The following is a 17,794-nucleotide window of genomic DNA, read 5'->3' as shown; positions in this document are numbered from 1 at the left end:
TATATATATATATATATATATATATATATATATATATATATACATATATATATATATATATATATATATATATATATATATATATATATATATATATATATATATATATATATATATATATATATATATATATATATATATATATATATATATATATATATATATATATATATATATATATATATATATATATATATATATATATATATATATATATATATATATATATATATATATATATATACATACATATATATACACACATACATACATACATATATACACATACATCATACAGTGGTGTGAAAAACTATTTGCCCCCTTCCTGATTTCTTATTCTTTTGCATGTTTGTCACACAAAATGTTTCTGATCATCAAACACATTTAACCATTAATCAAATATAACACAAGTAAACACAAAATATTATTTTGGGAGAAAAAAATCCAGTATATATATATATATATATATATATATATATATATATATATACACACACATACATACATACATATACATATATATATATATATATATATATATATATATATATATATATATATATATATATATATATATATATATATATATATATATATATATATATATATATATATATATATATATATATATATATATATATATACACATACATACATATACATATATATGTACACATACACACACACACATTCATTTATTTTTATTTTTTTCCTAGTGTTGCCTACCTCTGATACAGCCGATTAACTGATGGCACTATAACAGAGGCCCATTATGATAAAACAGATAGAATGTGGAAGAAAGTGCAGAATGTGTCAGCTACACAGAATAATCTACCACTCTGCCACCTTCCACATTCATTTTAAGTGTGTTTCAGGTGTGTGACGACTTACCAGCTGTGCTACCTGCCATCCAGATGCTGTCTACTGAACATTTTGCCTTTACGTGGTCTTCCAGTTACAATGCAAGTGCCTTGGCATGTAACCACATATAAATAATAGTAAAAGTTGTTTGCAGCTTTGTTCAATGAGGGTATAAAATGGAACATGGGCAAATCACGAAGAGGGGAAGTTCACGTAAACTACAACATATTCAATGGACTAAACAAAGTAAAAAGTAAAACAAAAAAAAACAAGAATGGCAGGAAAACATGAAAGTAAATATAGTAAATGGAGGTGTAATGAAATTTAATGAAAGGAACTTTACAAATGAGTGCAGTAGTTCAGGCTTGATTTAAATTTTGAGACTGATGTGGCTAAGCCTCAGACAAGTATGTGGATACGGCTGGTACTGTGGAAAAAATGACGGCATCAATAAAAAGGGATGTAGTCAACAGTGAAAACTCATGTAAAGCACAAGAGCCTGTACCTGTAGCATAAGCAATGGAGGTGCAGGGTAGGAGCCAGCATATACTGTAATGGAATCAATTGATTCATAACAAAGAATCAATAGATATCCATATACTTAATTTAATTGTATTTTATGGAAAATGAAACATTTGCATTTTATTGCAATGAAAACCAATTAAAACATTTTTTTTCTTTGTTGTGCTTCATGAAACAGTTATTAGTATGTTTACTGAGGCACTAATCAGTCACCATTCTGTGACAAGACAGCCCTCCATTGAAGACGTGAATTCTCCTGCATATGATAAGATGAGAGCTCTCCAATTAGTGCTACCACTTCTTCAAGCTGCCGTAGATGGAGACAGTAGAGAACAAATGATCTGCCTCAAGGCATTTGGAAAGAAGTCATTTGTATTTTTTGCTAGGAATGAATCAAAAAAATGGTCTGCAGTGCAAAATCCTAGGATTATGAAGTAAACTAACACAAATGACACTGGAAAGTAGAAGTATTTTTGTTTGAAGGGTTAGGTTTTCTGAAGTTAAGGATCTTTAACCATCATAGGAACAAACCTTATCAAAAATTAAATGATTTAAGGCTTATGGTATACTCATTAAAGGAAAAACTCAAAGGGAAAGTTTATGGGCTTATGTATGATATTAGTGTCAACATTGATTATTACTGATTAACTGTAATTAGTAACTAATCCCTTACAATAAAATAATTATTATTAACAACAACAACATTATTAATATTACCTGAACCTGCAATTTTTATTGTGTCAGCCTAATGGAAAAAGATCAAATTTGGATCAGCAATAAATCACGTAACAAAAACTGTAACCATACAGTATATACTTTGTGCTAAAATAAATTATAATTACAATGTCACATAATTTATTCACCCTAGTCTTAAAATTGGTTGTTGTCCCTATTCAATCTATGCATTCTCCATCTACCTACATGGGGTTTCTTCTCACATTCCCAAAGACACAGGGGTTATGTTAAAATTATTTGTTTTTCATGTTATTTACCCCATGCTGTTTGTAGTAATGGCTGAGAAAAAAAAATGTAATGTTTTTAAACAGATCTGGTTTTCTCTCTCATTCACTGGTTAAGAGACCTGACTTCAATTCAAAAGCACTGTATTATGGAAATGAGCTTTCCTGTTTATGATGTATACCTACTTAATAATATTTTAGCAAAAAATGCATATGCTTTGTACATTTTGAGCACACAACTGGTTAACAGACATGTGTAATGTGGGTAAAAACGAGGATTTTTTTCTCTTTTTTCAAATCATTTGCCAAGGTAAATCACTGGTCACTATTGCCTCCTATTATTGCATAATTTTGTTTCTGTCATACTTCATGAAAACATGAGAATCATTTTTTTTCTCAGCCATCACTACAAGTTACATGGGATAGGTAACATATATAAAATACATATATATATTTTTTTTTCTGTGGAGTATTCCTTTAACTGGCTCTGTGTGAGTGATTAAGTCCTGTGATGTACTGGCACCCTGTCCAGGGCTGGTTTCTGTCTCCATCTTATGATTCCTCCACACACCTGAATTGAATTAAACATTTTAAACTATCAATGATAAGGAACTCTGCTAGCTTCATTGTGATTTTCATTGTATTAACTTTGAAATGTCATTTACTTTTTTAGTCTCAAAACCTATGATTCAGTTGAGAGGGAAAACAAAAATCCTTTCAAAGGGTAGATGCATAATGGTCATCAGAGAAAGAAGTTTTTAATAATAAAAAAAAAAAAAGCTTATGAGTTTTAAACTACGAAGTGAGGCTTTTCAGTTAAAAAAAATAATTTTTTTGGATGTTAAATATATAACCACTTCAATTAGTGCTGTTCTAAGAGATGAAATCACTAGAAATCAGATATCAAAGCAGATGTGAGCCATCTGTTAAATGGATGAAAGCTGATGTACAAAAATTCATGAATAAATGCTTGAGTGTATAATGTGTGTAGAGTTTTAACTATATTTACTAAGCAGCCCAATGTTATTTACAAGTTCTGTCTTGTGCTAGTATTGCCAGGATAGGCTTCGGCCCCAAGTGATCCTGAATTGGACTGAGCAGGATGGGAAATGTTATGTAATCCCTCACTTAGAAAGAGCAGAAGAAAAGTGACACAATATGGACATTTTAAAGCCTCAAAATAAAGTTATTCTGCCTTACCCCAAAATAAAAAGCATTATTATTTTAAGAATAAAGTGAACTGAAAGTCATTTGTCTACTCCGTGCACTAACGTGCACCATAACATTTTAAAATCTTGTTGCCAGTTTTGAAATCTTTACATGGGCTCGCTCCTGCCTATTTATCTGAATTGTGTGTTTTAAACCAGCCGTCCAGAGTGCTTAGATCTTCTGGTCAGTTGTCTCTTGTTGTCCCTCGTATCAAGTGTAAAACCAAGGGGGGCAAAGCATTTGCAGCTGCTGCTCCTCGCCTGTGGAACTCTTTACCTCATCACATAAAGGAGTCGTCTACAATTCAAAACGAGATTAAAGACTCATTTCTATTCACTTGCATTCCGTGACCTTCAGTAATTCTGATGCTTTCCTCATTGTGATTATGACATTACTTCTATTTATTTTATTTATGTTCAAATATTTTATTTCTATTTATGTTATTGGTTTGTTTTCTTTTATTCTATTATTGTAAAGCACTTTGGCCACAGCATTCCTATGGTGTTTTAAATGTGCTATATAAATAAATTGACATAACATGTAGTGTTCTTCGGTGATGCACCTGTGGTTCATACAATCTCTCAGGATGACTGCTTGAACAAGAGAATCGAGGAACAGTAACAACTACTACCAACATTAGGCAAAAATAGGTGGCCGGCTTTCAAAAACTGAAGGGATTAATTAAAGAATGGGATTAGAATGGAATTATGTATATGTATAACACAGCTCTGTAATTTTCAGTGCTGCAAATGTTTTATTCTAAATCCCATTTTTTTTATACTATGGATTATCTTAACGTCTTTAATTTTCAAAATATTAACTCTTTAAATAAAATTGGAAAATGTGTCTTTCAGATAGTTAACTGTAAGATTCGTCGAGAATGTTTTATACACAGTCCATTTTCTCACATAGTTTAAATATTTCTATCAACAATTTCCCATAAATCAATTTTTAAGCCCACACATCAAAAGGTTACAAATGTAAGTAGCATAACCTTCTTTGACTTGTACTCTGCACATCTAAAACTTAACATTCCATTAGCCTTCTTAATGACTTCTGAACACTACCTGGAAGTTAAAAGTGACAAACCCACTAGGACTCGTTAAGTCCTTCTCATAAGTAGTAGTTTCAATTTCCAGACCTTCAATTGTGTATTCAAATCCCACATTCCTACTACCTATGTGTAACACTCGACATTAACTTACATTAAATTTCACCTGTTACAAATTTGCCCAAGCTGGCATGCTGTCCAGATCCCTCTGTAATGATTTAACGGATTCTAGATTATCTGCTGATCCACCTAGCTTGGTATCATCTGCAAACTTAACCAGCTCATTATTTATATTCCTATCCAGATTACATAATAACATCTTAAAAATAACAGCAAAGTAATAATTACTTTATGATTACAGAATCAAGGGTTCAGATCCTTGCCAAGTTCTGTTGTTGCGGGGCTCACTGAGTTTTCCCCAATTAAAATGTAAGTAACGCATATTATTATTATACTGTGAAAATAATAAAACACCATAAGAGTATTATTAGTAAGATAAAGATAAAAATAAAAAATAGCCTTTTCACCCTAAAGATATCTTTTCAGGAGTCTGCCATACTAATGATGCCCTTTGTGTTTCTACAATGCTTCCTACTTTGCTTTAAGTGATTTATTACAGCCTGAATACAATTTGTTAACAATTCCAAAAGTGAACAAAAGAATTACGCCTTTTTATAACTCTCTATTATATTAAAAAAAGGTTTCCATCGTGTCCACGATATTCAGCTTTAACCACTTGCTTCCACACTGCTTGCCCAATCATTACTCCTACTGTACACATCCTCTCTCTGTTCCACCCCATGACACTCTCAGTGCTGCTAACTCACCCTTCAATGCAGTCGGTTATAATGGCAAGGCACAAGAGCAAATCTATCATCGATCTATTCAAGAATGTTGAATTTTACATTGCGACAGAAAAAGACAGCAAGAGTTGATAATAAATGTTGAAAAAAAAATAATGAACAAAAGAGAGCTGCATATAATAAAAATGAAGAACAAAGAGAATCATCCAATAAACGAGAAAGAGAAAAAATATCCTGAACAATATGCAAACAGAAATGCAAAAAAGCAATGTTTCCAGAATGCAAGTTAGTGGATAAATTAATAATATTGCTTTTGATGAGGCATTAATGTAATTTACTTTTTTAATTTCACTTTTTACTACACGTTAGTATTTATTGGCATTTAAAATAGCTGTAGTGAATACTGAAGTAACTGATTTTCTGTCTATAATAACTAAGGACCAAACTGTCCTCCTCCCAGGCCCCGCATACTCCTCTGTAGAGCATCTCTCTATTATTAAAAAAAAAATCTTGGAAGGAATGGAAGACAATTTGACATCCTGCGCGAGACACTTTAACGTCACACGAGACACGGCAGGGAGACAAAAGGACAGCTGCTGTACAGGCTTTTAAATGATTGATGTGCAGCACGACAAACAGAACATGCAGCTCGGCAACACAAAGACAGCAGCAGATCAGACCGCATCTCCTTAGTGTGTGTCCAGTAGACGCCCCCTCCCCCTCCACCTTCACCTTCACCTTCACCTTCACAACGTGAGTGGCAGAGACGTGAAGTGGCTGGATTAGCGGGGGATTTGGGGTGGGGTTAAGGGGGGGCGAGCAAAGCGAGCAGGGGGCAAGTCTAGTCTCTTTAAATACAATCGCTTTCTCTAATGGAGGAGTGTTCTGACGCCTTTCAAGTGGTTCAGCCTTGAAAGAGCAGGTGCTGCCCCAGGGTTGGTGGGCGAAGGAAGTAATTTAAGAATATTATATTTTAAACTGTGCACATATATTTTTTTGTCCTACATGTTCACTTCATAAAAAAAGCACATACAGGGTATACAGCAGGGTAATAAAATGTATAAGATACACATTTCAGGCTTGATTACTGGGAAGCTACTTGACTAAAATGTATAAGATACACATTTCAGGCTTGATTACTGGGAAGCTACTTGACTAAAACTATGTTGACTACCTAATATATATTGTGATAAAAAAAAAAAGTGAAAATGCTTGTATGTTGTATACAGTTTCATACACTAATAACCTTTGAATTTGCTTAGCAGTGTAATGAAAGGACTGGAATCTGAACCGAGATGGATTCCTATCCTTCAACTGGCTGGGAGACAAACATCATAAGATGCAGATGAGAGCTACACCAGGCTAGACATCCCAGCAACAGTGGACAGGACTAACTGTGCAGCTGAGATGCCATTTACAGGATGAACAAAATAGATGGAGCATCCCGACCAGCATAAAAATACTAGTCCCTATACCAACCAGGAGGCCATACATATGGAACAATGGAAGACTGCCTTCCATGTGTAGGTAGATCTTCCATACACTGGGTGGCAGCATCCCTCATGGCGAGCACTGATATGGTCGCCCATAGGGCAGCTTGGGGGCCGTGGTCCAATAGAGCTACCCTGTTGGGTTCCTTGGGGGCTGCCAGAAAGTGAGTGTTCGAGTTTGTACCCCAATGTCAGAAGTGCTTTCCCGAAGATGAGGTTTCGACACTGGAAGTACTTCTGGGTTAGGTTGAAAAGGAAGGTCCTCAACTTCACATGGACAGTCTTGAGTCTGGAGTGGAGTAGAGCAAAACATACCTGGGAGGAGTGGAGGTGCAAGAGAAGAAAAGAAGATTATTTTCTGTGCTGTGTTGTGTCAAATAAGGAAGCAGAACCTATTAAAGGTATTTTGATGAGTAAAAGACTGTGATTTGAACACAGGATTGTATTTGGGGATTGGGGCTCAGTGGCTCTCTCGTGTGGTCACATCAGTCACTGGCCTCTCGTAATCTCATTCTGGAAAGAGATGGAAATGTCCTTCATGACTAGCACTTGTAAACAACAGCCTACATTAGGGAAGTACTACTATCGTTCTGAAAAGCAACATCAGGAAAATGTAAGAGGCTAATATAATCCAGGAACATTTATGAAAACAAAAATCAGTGTTGCAATGAAACAGGTTCGTTTTACATTTACACTATTAAATAACAACATACCATGTGGACAACCTGAATAAGAAAAGCACCTGTTTTAGCTTTCTGGGTTTGACAGTACTCATTAAAGTAATTTTTTGCCAAACTTTTCTGTTACTCACTGGTTGGCCACAAGCTTCATATAAAGAATGAATGTGCTGCTGAAAACTTTCATAGATGTCAGCAAAGGAAATAAAATTTCAATGATGAGCAGTGTGATTACTTGTCGAGGTCAACCTGCTGGTCAAGGTCAGGCCCAGATAAAAGTGTTTGGGGAATTATGTGGGGAACACCTCACAAACCTTCAGCTCCAATTGCCAGTGCCCTGACAATTACAGAGGAGACAGACCACAAATCAATAGCGTGGAAGATCACTAACAGCACACTGATGTAAGTGTATAAGGGATTCAATGCACCGTTGAAAACTAAGATGACATAAACCCAGATGGTATGCATTCCATTAGTAGGTGTATTTGTTAGTGACATTTATGCAAAGTTTATCTATATGGTAACAAATATATTTTTGTAAGAAAGTAACTAAAATGGGATTGGTATGCAGCGCATCTGTGTTCTTTAAGAATGAGTATATACACATAAGTATTTGTATTCTGTATAGACATACACTAGTTTTAGTTCCCATTTATCGTTTTTTTCTTTTTTCAAATAAGTACTTACCAGCATTCAGGTTATACTTTTTAAAAAACTTGTATTTTAAATAGACTTCAGTATCAGACATTGTTCTAAATCACCAAAGCTGAAAACAGGTTTATAGAGCTTACAGAGATGTTGTGATGCTAAAGCACACCACCACATTTACTGATATGTTCTTAAATTATTGAAATGGATGTGCCAAGTACAATTCTAAAATTCTTGACACTTTCATTTTAATTTAACTTCAACCCTGAGGAAAGGGTTCATTGGGAATGTTAAATTACAGAGCCAGGACTAGATATTGACAATGTTCCAATTAAAATAAGCACCTTCTAAGTTCATATATTATTCATAGACGCAGTGACACACAGATACTGTAGAATGGCTAGACAGGAAGTCAGAGACAGACTGACACAGATTGCTCTACAAAGACAGAAAGAGATCACAGTAACAGTAAAAAGGAAAATATTTACTAAAAGAGAGGGGACAAAAACATTGATTGTTAACATAGATTTTCTTTTCCATTTATTTATTTATTTTACTTTATGAGATGGAAGGAATGCCAAATACATTTTAGACAATTCTAAGGTAGAAATAAAACTTCTGCAACAAAATTTTACATAATATCGCACAGAAAACTGATCTCACCAGAAGCTACTATGGTGCTGGCCCAGAGAGTGTTTTCAATGCTGAGACTTTCATGGACTGGTGGATCAGAATCTTCCTACAAAAAAAAAAAAAAAAAATTAATGAGTACATACATATATATAAAAACCTAACTTTTCCAGACACTCTTTATTTAGTTCCAGGTCATGGGGTCATGGGCATGGTGTCACTCTATTGCTAGGCTTGAACTTGTAAATTCCAAAATATAGACACCTTTGCACTGTTTCAAACATCTCAGTGATCACTATAAAATAAGTTAATCTGCTTCAAAAGAAAAGTTAAAAGTTGATAAAACCACTTCTCCACAATTCATTATTTCACTATTACAAAACTTTGTTATTCTATTCAGAACATATCTCTCCATTATATAAAAAAATCTTGGGACGAGACAAGACATTTTCAGAGAGAACGTCCTGCGAGACTTTGGTGCCAAGAGATGAACTGAAAACCCAATAGGTCCAAGTTAGGGTGGAAATAAAAGACAAAGAAGAAGAAAAGATAAAGAGAGTAGAAGACAAAGTAGAATATCGTAAAGAGGTTCAAAAATGTTGGCACGATACACTGCAGAGCAGGTTAGAGATTATGAAAGTACTAAAATTCGTTAAGTCTCAAAAACTGATAGTAAAGATTGCATTAGAGCTAACAAACGGAAATTAATACTCGGTGAAATAACAGAACGACGAAAAGAGATTGAATATATGGATATAGCGGATATGACAGAGCTACTACAAGTTTGGACATGGTATTCACTGAAATTCTTCTATTTTCCCTTGTGCTTTTGCCATTGTCTTTTCACAGAAGGCTATCTAGGAGCGCTTAATGGCTATTTATATTGATTTGCATATTCAAAGAGGCGTAATTCTGGGAGGATTTGGGGCGAGACAGCAGGCGCGTGCAAGTGCGTTACTTTTCACACTGACCGAGATTTATGGACCGGAAGAACGTGGAAGATGGCGAACGCACAGATTTATGCATCTGGATTTTTTTGTGCGCAAGCACATTTCCGCTTTTGTCCGCTCGACATGTTATAGTGTGAATTCTACACACGCCGTTATGCATGAGGCCCCTGTTCTCATCAAAATTGTTCCAAAAATTTAAAAATATACACCGTCAGCCCGTCTAATCTGTGGGTTTGGCATCAGTGATATTGTCCCACTGCAGTTTTAAATTACTCAAAAAAAAAAATTCTAGAATATTCTCAAAAAAGAAAATTTGAAATTCCGTGTGCAAAACAATATGCTCAGGCTGATGCAGCAAAGGCATGGCCTACCCAAGCCCAGCCAACCCTCTGTCCTGCTGTATCAGCCCTAGTGTTCACTATGTGCATGTGATCATCTTTATATTTTTATAAAAGTCCTGAGGATCCACGGCTTTTGTACCCCTGCGGGGAATCCTAAAACCATATACCCGTGGATAAGGCGGGCCAACCTGTATATAGTAGAAATACAGAGGTTAACTCCAAAGTATCTATCAAAAACAGAATCTGTGTGTTGACCAAAGCATTGCAAAAATAATTATCCAGGAAAACCAAAATAAATGAGAGAAGTTAAAACAAGACTGAAAAATACAGCTTCAGGTCACAGTGAGGAGATGTTTTTGTTCAAGGATGACTTCAAAGCGGAGGTCTTAAAAATGGAACATGAAAACTGATAGGAACTTGAAATGTGTTTATCTGTAGTGAGTAGTCTGCGATTTGGCAGTGTTCATAACAAAATCCGTCAGTATCCAGTTGCCAACACGTTTCGAGGGATGAATGCTCTTCTTTTTTGGGGAATTACAATAGTACAAAATTACAAAGGAATAAAGAAAACACATCATCTACCGAATAAAATGTAGACACCTTAAAAGTATAAGAGGAAGAATAAGTGAATTATTAAAAGTAAATTACCATTTACAGAAACAAAATAGTTACTATGAAAAACGTTTTATATACACAAGTATCTGGTAAAGGGTCTGGTTCTGATAGAATGGAGTCAACTATATTGGAAAGAAAACAACGCTGTATTTTATCCAAATAAATCGAAGGAGAATATAGAATAAACAAGGCAGAGCTTACCTCCTGCTTACGAGTTCACATGAGGATGATGCAATTTGATATTTTAATATTTAGTATTTTAGTTGTTTAGGTAGTTTTTTGATAGAGGTGTGCAAGAGCGAATATACAGTATATAGAAAATATGATCATATCAGTACATGTAACGAGCTGAGAGGTAACTACACATGTAAAAATGACATACAGGTATTTAACTCTAAGAAACAAAATAAAAAATAGAAAGGACATTTCCAGTAAGCCTCAAAAAATGAAAAAAAAAACCTGCGAACAGAAAGTAAGAGATATGAAAAACAAATCTACTGTCTGTGTATAAAGTATGTAAGTAATGGACGCTTACCCAAGGCTGCCAGAGCCAGGTTAGGTGCACGGACTGATTCTGTTGGTGCCAATTTCTAACGCTACCATCTGTGTGTGCCTTAAAAGAAACCAAGATTCATCACACCAGGCTATGATTTTCCAGTCTTTTATTGTCCAGTTTTGGTTAGCTTGTGCCCGCTGCGCACTCATATCTCTGTTCTTGGTTGACAGGAGTGGAACCCAATGTGGTCCTCTGTTGCTGTAGCCCATTTGCCTCAAGGTTTGATGTGCTGCACACTTTTTGAGATGCTTTTCTGCTCACCACACTTGTATAGAGGGGTTATCTGAGTTACCGTAGCCTTTCTGTTATTGCGAACCACTCTCGCGATTCTCTTCTGATCTCTCTTATCAAGAAAGCATTACCATAGAACTGCCACTCACTGGGTGTTTTTTTTTTGTTGTTTTTCACAACTTTCTGAGTAAATTCTACAGACTGCTGTGCATGGAAATCCCAGGAGATCAAAGTTACAGAAATACTCAAACCAGCCCATTTGGCACCAACATTTGTATAGCGCTTTTCTCACTACTCAAAAGGCTCAGCAATTGCAGGTTAAGTGCCCTGCTCGAAGGCCCAACAGAGCAAGAGTCCATTTTTGGCATTTATGGGATACGAACCGGCAACTTTCCGATTGCTATTGCAGATCCCTAGCCTCAGAGCCACCACTCACGCCACGATGAATTACTAAGATCATATTTTTCTCCATTCTGGTATTTGATGTGAACAATAACTGAAGCTCTTGATTTGCATGATTTGATGGTAGTACCCTGTTGCTACATGATTGGCTAACAAGATAATTACACAGATAAGCAGGTGTTCCTAAGAATTTCTAAGTAAATGTATACATATAAAAAAAAAGATACTCTTTGGACTGTACCAGCATATTTATCTTCCAAAGTGCTATTCCCCGCTTCATACAAAGCTATTTTGATTTGGATGGAATGCTGCACAATGTGAACCAGAAACATATTGCAAATTATTTTGAGTAGGAATCCTAACGGTGGTAAATTATCTCCTAAATTAAAATAAACTGATGTGGGGACTCATTAGCTGAAACACTTTTTCTTTTTTGTAGTGCACTGTCCTCAAACAGGCACTCGATTACAAGAGGCAGCCATTACTCACTGTATGCTGCAGCCTCGGTTAATCTTAACTGATAGACTTCTAAACCAAGTCTGATTGAAAGGAATGATAAACTATTTCTAAGTTTTGTGATGTAATTTTTACAATTACTAATAATTAGAAGCTGAAGTACTGAGTAGTGGAGGGAAAAAAAATGAATACTTCAATTTGTAGGCGCTCATGAGCAATCAATACAGTTTAACAATAAATTCCCCTTGAAATGAAAGGGATATTGAAAGGCTGCTTGATTTGCATTGCTCCATTGTAATTAAAAAGAAATGTCAATAGGTTCAAAAACTAAAATTGATTCTTGTTAATGCAGATACCAAATTTACAATGGAAATATTAATTTAAGTGGACGTATATCATAAATTAGAGCCGCGCCAACGTAAGAAATCATTTTCCATTTGCATAGCAAAAGTCTACTATTGTGTGCCCCAGCCTTTAAGGTGGATTAATGTGAAATAGGCAGAAAAAAGGGAGTGTGTGTGTGTGTGGGGGGGAGACTTATGGCTGTGACAAGCAACTTTCCAGAGTGTTGTGGTTTTATAGTAACAGGAGATTGTCACAGATGATGCTTAAATATCAGACAAACACACACACACACACACAAAAAAAAAAAAGTTTAAAAGAAAAATAATTACAAACAAGGCCCACACACAGTGGAACTGTGGCAAATCAGCAAAATCCAAATATAGAAAGTTAACATTCAAAACAGATACGGTTTACATGTGCTTTTACCAAACATTTGGTCATCTTTGTTGGTATCCATTTGTAACGCCCCACTTCTCTACTGTGTGCGGTTTTCAGCAAAGCTTGGCTGACAGTCCTATTTTAGATTAGGGACATCAACACTGTCGAACACCCCCAGCACTGTTAATCCCACCCCCACCATTGTCATCGTGTCCCTCTAAATGAAAACATTTTACTAAGCTCTCATCCTTCCATCATGTGCTACATTAAGTTATATATCTACATCCTGTTAATTTTCATTTGATGGATGACAGCATCGGAGGCCACACATGAAGTTAATGTTTAAAGTACATTTTCTTTCCCTTCCCCTCCCACATAAAATTGGAAGAGCAAATCAAGGTCATTCTTTAAAGCCATGGACACTGATCATAAATCTGCTATGATTAAACTACCACCTCAAAACAAAAGAATTATTTTTTTTCCTAACTACACTCAGAAATAAGGTTATTTATTCCTTTACAGGGGGAACCTAAATGGTCTCAGCTGAAGTCCTCAATCTGTTTGATGACTCTCGTCTTAGTATTTATGACAATTTTTCCCCTTTCTCTATCTATTCTTTTTTAATTAGAGATCCCTGCTCTAAAGCAGAGAAAGTCAAGAAGTGAAATGGGATCATACCCCCATTAAGCTATCCAACTAATCTAACAAAAATCAACCTTATGCTAACAATTAACCTACTCAAGCAGAAATGTGAACACACTGGCTTCTGAAACTAGGGGAAGAGATACGATTTCGACTGAATGACCTACCTAAAATGTGATCCTTATTTTGAAAACTAGATAAAAACATTTTTTTTTTTTTTTAATTCATTTTTCTTTATTACACACACAAACGACTGGCAAAGACATAAAATCATTACATTAAAACAACAAGTTAAAAGAAATCTAATGCAAAGCTACTCGGAGAAGTCTGCAAGAGAACAAAAAAAAAAAAAAAAGGTTCCCCTCAACAAAGAAAACGTTTGACAAAAAGAATATACACAAAAGTGAGTCAACCTTAAAAGTCAGAGAACAAGTTACGCAAAAGATATGAGAGAATGAATCAGAACAGGAAATGCTCTCTTGCTAAGCCTTGTGTGTGGCCAAGAATGAAAGCAATAAACAAAGATCCTCTTTGTGGTTGAATGCTCACTACAGGCCCCTTTTCAGTCTGTTGTGGCTAATCTGCTATTAATAAAAACATTTTAAAAACAGTGACCTGAATGGAAGAAAACCTGTAATTCATACATAACTAATGGCTTTGACATGAATATTTGCAGGCAAATGTTGGACTAGAAACCCCAATTTAAAGACACCACTTTAATTAAAATTAGAAAATAAACTTTCAAAACCTAACAAATGTCGTAAGTCGTAAACTGAAACAATAATAGAAGAATGACCTATAAATGGAAAAAAAGTGGAATGATTCATTTGCAGCCATTAAAATTATGCAATTGCTATGTGCATTAAGGATTTTCAGGAAACCCGAGTCTATAGTGAAGGCCTCGGGCACAGGGCAGGAAACGGCCCCAGACAGAGCACCATTACATGGTAGGGCACAACGATGTACAGGCCGACACTCCCATCATCATCATCACATTTGAAAATTGTGAATAACCCTAACATGTGCGTATATGGGAAGTAAGCAGATAATCCAGAGAATAGTCAGCATCCAAGAAGGGCACAGAACCAAGTTCCTGAAGCTAAAAGGCAGCAGCTCTAACTGCTGAAACACAATCCACCCTAACATGAAAGGCTTCATTTAGATTAAAGTAGCGTTTATACTTTCAGATAGGCTGTCAAGCAAGGTGTCATAATTAGCAACATTAAAATTACAGGTTAATAATTACATTTCATAACTGACCCGAGTAAAAGTGCCTTCAAAGCTGTGGATGTCTTGTTGTGGTCTCTGTGCATACACATATGAATTGATTGAAAATAGATCCTGTAAAACAAAATATAAAAAGAAAAATCACCTAAACAAAAATACAAATGCTCATAAACAGGAAGATATATATTTATATATACACACACACATTTATAAACATGAATTAACATAAAACAGAAAGATGCTTTCTTAGAAAAATAAAAATGTCAGCCCACAATTTCCATTCTGCTAAAGAGTGTGGTGGTCTTTCAATAAACGCAGAACCACAGAGCATTAGAACATGATAATAGAAAATGTACCAGTAACATTGTAAAATTCTGCCTATATATGAACTTTAAACTTTTTTTTTTTTCGGCTGCACTACAAAATCATCTCAGTTACAGCTAACACATACGGGGCAAAACATGGGTACATTAAGGGTTATAACACTGTGGCCTTTTCTATAGAGCTTTTAGCACGTTTTTCAATCAAAAAAAGTAAATAAATAACAGCCATGCTAGTAATGACAAAACTGATCATTTCTTTCATGCAAAATTTAGTAATTCGCTAAAATACACATTGTTATTTTCTTCTTTAAATCTAATTCAAGGTTTCAGTATATTACACGAGACAAACAAATAAATAATGCAAACATGAAAAAGTCACAGCAAGAGAGTAAAGCATAGTGCTGAAACATTTTTTTTAGTTTGCTACTTAATAATAATGGTTACATTTGATTTATTGTCATGATACATTATGAAAATAAAATCATCTTCTTTCGGCTGCTCCCATTAGCGGTTGCCACAGCGGATCATCTTCTTCCATATCTTTCTGTCCTCTGCATCTTGTTCTGTTACACCCGTCACCTGTATGTCCTCACTCATCACATCCATAAACCTTCGCTGAGACCTTCCTCTTTTCCTTTTCCCTAGTAGCTCTATCCTTAGCATCCTTGTCCCAATATACCCAGCACCTCTCCTCTGCACATGTCCAAACCAACACAATCCCACCTGAGCTGACCCTCTAATGTCCTCATTTCTAATCCTGTCCATCCTCGTCACACCCAATGCAAATCTTAGCATCTTTAACTCTGCCACCTCCAGCTGTGTCTCCTGTGCCACCGTCTCCAGCCCATATAACATAGCTGGTCTCACTACTGTCCTGTAGACCTTCCCTTTCACTCTTGCTGAAACATAAAAACAAAACAAAAAAAATCACAAATGAGAATCATTTAGTCAATTAGGTCTATTTGTTTAGCGAATAGCTAAGCTGTCCCAATATCTCATCCACATACTTTTTCCAAGATTTTCAGGTTTTTTTGCTTCAACTCACATCTTGGTAGTTTGTTTCAGACTCCCACAACTCTTCAAGTAAAGAAGTGCTTCCTGGCTTCAGTCCTAAATTTCCTTTTGGGACAATAAAGAACTAACTAACTAACTAACTAACTCTCTCTCTCTAAAGGCACTTTAAAGCATATCGTTATGAAATGATTTAGAGATCACCATCATAGCAGGCTGTAGGCTTTCTTTCATTCCAGGTGGACATAAGAACTTGACAAACGAGTGGAGACCATTCAGCCCATCAGGTTCGTTTGTTTAGCTTAATAGTCAAGTTGTCCCAATATCTCATTCTGACACTTCTTAAATGTTTTTAAGGTTTCTGCTTCTTGGTAGTTTGCTCCAGACTCACAGAAAATGATGGCACAATGAAATGTGTTTGTTGCTACTGTGTTATCCATTACTTAATTGTTGTTGTTTCATGCTGAAAAAGGAATGTTATAATTGATCCTGGTTTCACACTTTACATTAACAAAAGGTGAAATTTTAATAAGCCTGTATAGACTTTTGCATCCATTGAAATTACACAATACAATGCAATACAACTTATTTTTGTATAGCCCAAAAATCACACAAGAAGTGCCACAATGGGCTTTAACAGGCCCTTGTTCTCTAAGAAGACAAGGAAAAACTCCCCCCAAAAAAATCCCTTTTAGGGAAACAAATGGAAGCAACCGTGAGAAAGGCAGATCAAAGAGAGACCCCTTTCCAGGTAGGCCGTGGGTGTCAAAAAAAAAGGTGTGTTTTAAATACAACACAATACACAGAACAGAACACAAGTTATCCTCAATACAATATAATAGTGCAATAGAAATATTACAAGTACAGAGCAGAATTCAACAGTAGATGATATCACAGAATACAATTTCAATTTGTTCAGAGTCCTGGAGACCTCAGCCATCAAGCTGCCTTCTCCCTATTGGCCATTCCACAGCTGAGTCAGTGCTGGGCCAACCAATCCGATGAAAGGACCCATCAACCCAATGATTCCTGTGATCCTACATCAGAGATGACTTTACCTTAGGCAGGCAAAACAATATGGCAGGTGGGCAGTGGCACTAAGAGCCACATTTGAGTACTGAGAAGAGAAACAAAATAGAGCTTATAGAGCTGCTTGTTTAGTTAAAGGTTTAAAGGTTTTAAAGGTTTATTTATTGTTGGCTAGAAAATGACTGACTGACCGACTGATTCCTTTCCTTCTGGTATCTCTAAAATGTTATGTAGCATTTGAAGCTATAGTATTTCAAATCCTCGTTTATTTCTCCTTACCGTTCACCATTCTCTTTTGTAACATTCTGGAGGTGCCATTTTATTTGCCCATAGGCAGCAAGTCCACTGTCGTATGTCTATCCCTAGATTCGTCAGTCCATCTGCTGTACAAATAGAGGTTATTTCTAGAATGCGCTAAACTCTGCACTAAATCTTACA

The 17,794-nt window shown here is 35.5% G+C and overlaps 1 protein-coding gene across 2 annotated transcripts in view; it reads right to left on the bottom strand.

The window, feature by feature from the left end:
* The window catches only part of atp9b (ATPase phospholipid transporting 9B), a 329,584-nt gene that overhangs the window by 165,141 nt on the left and 146,649 nt on the right, over positions 1-17,794 (bottom strand). For both annotated transcript variants that reach the window (XM_039737704.1, XM_039737705.1), the window contains exons 9-10: positions 15,027-15,107; positions 8,884-8,959 (exon numbers count right to left, since the gene is read on the bottom strand). In XM_039737704.1, coding sequence (XP_039593638.1) covers positions 8,884-8,959; positions 15,027-15,107 — 157 coding nt within the window. The remainder of the gene's footprint in view (positions 1-8,883; positions 8,960-15,026; positions 15,108-17,794) is intronic.

Source organism: Polypterus senegalus, chromosome 15 (genome assembly GCF_016835505.1).
Source record: "Polypterus senegalus isolate Bchr_013 chromosome 15, ASM1683550v1, whole genome shotgun sequence".
Taxonomy (NCBI): Eukaryota; Metazoa; Chordata; class Cladistia; order Polypteriformes; family Polypteridae; genus Polypterus; species Polypterus senegalus.
The sequence above is the reverse complement of the archived record's forward strand: the minus strand, read 5'-3'. Positions and strand labels throughout refer to the sequence as shown.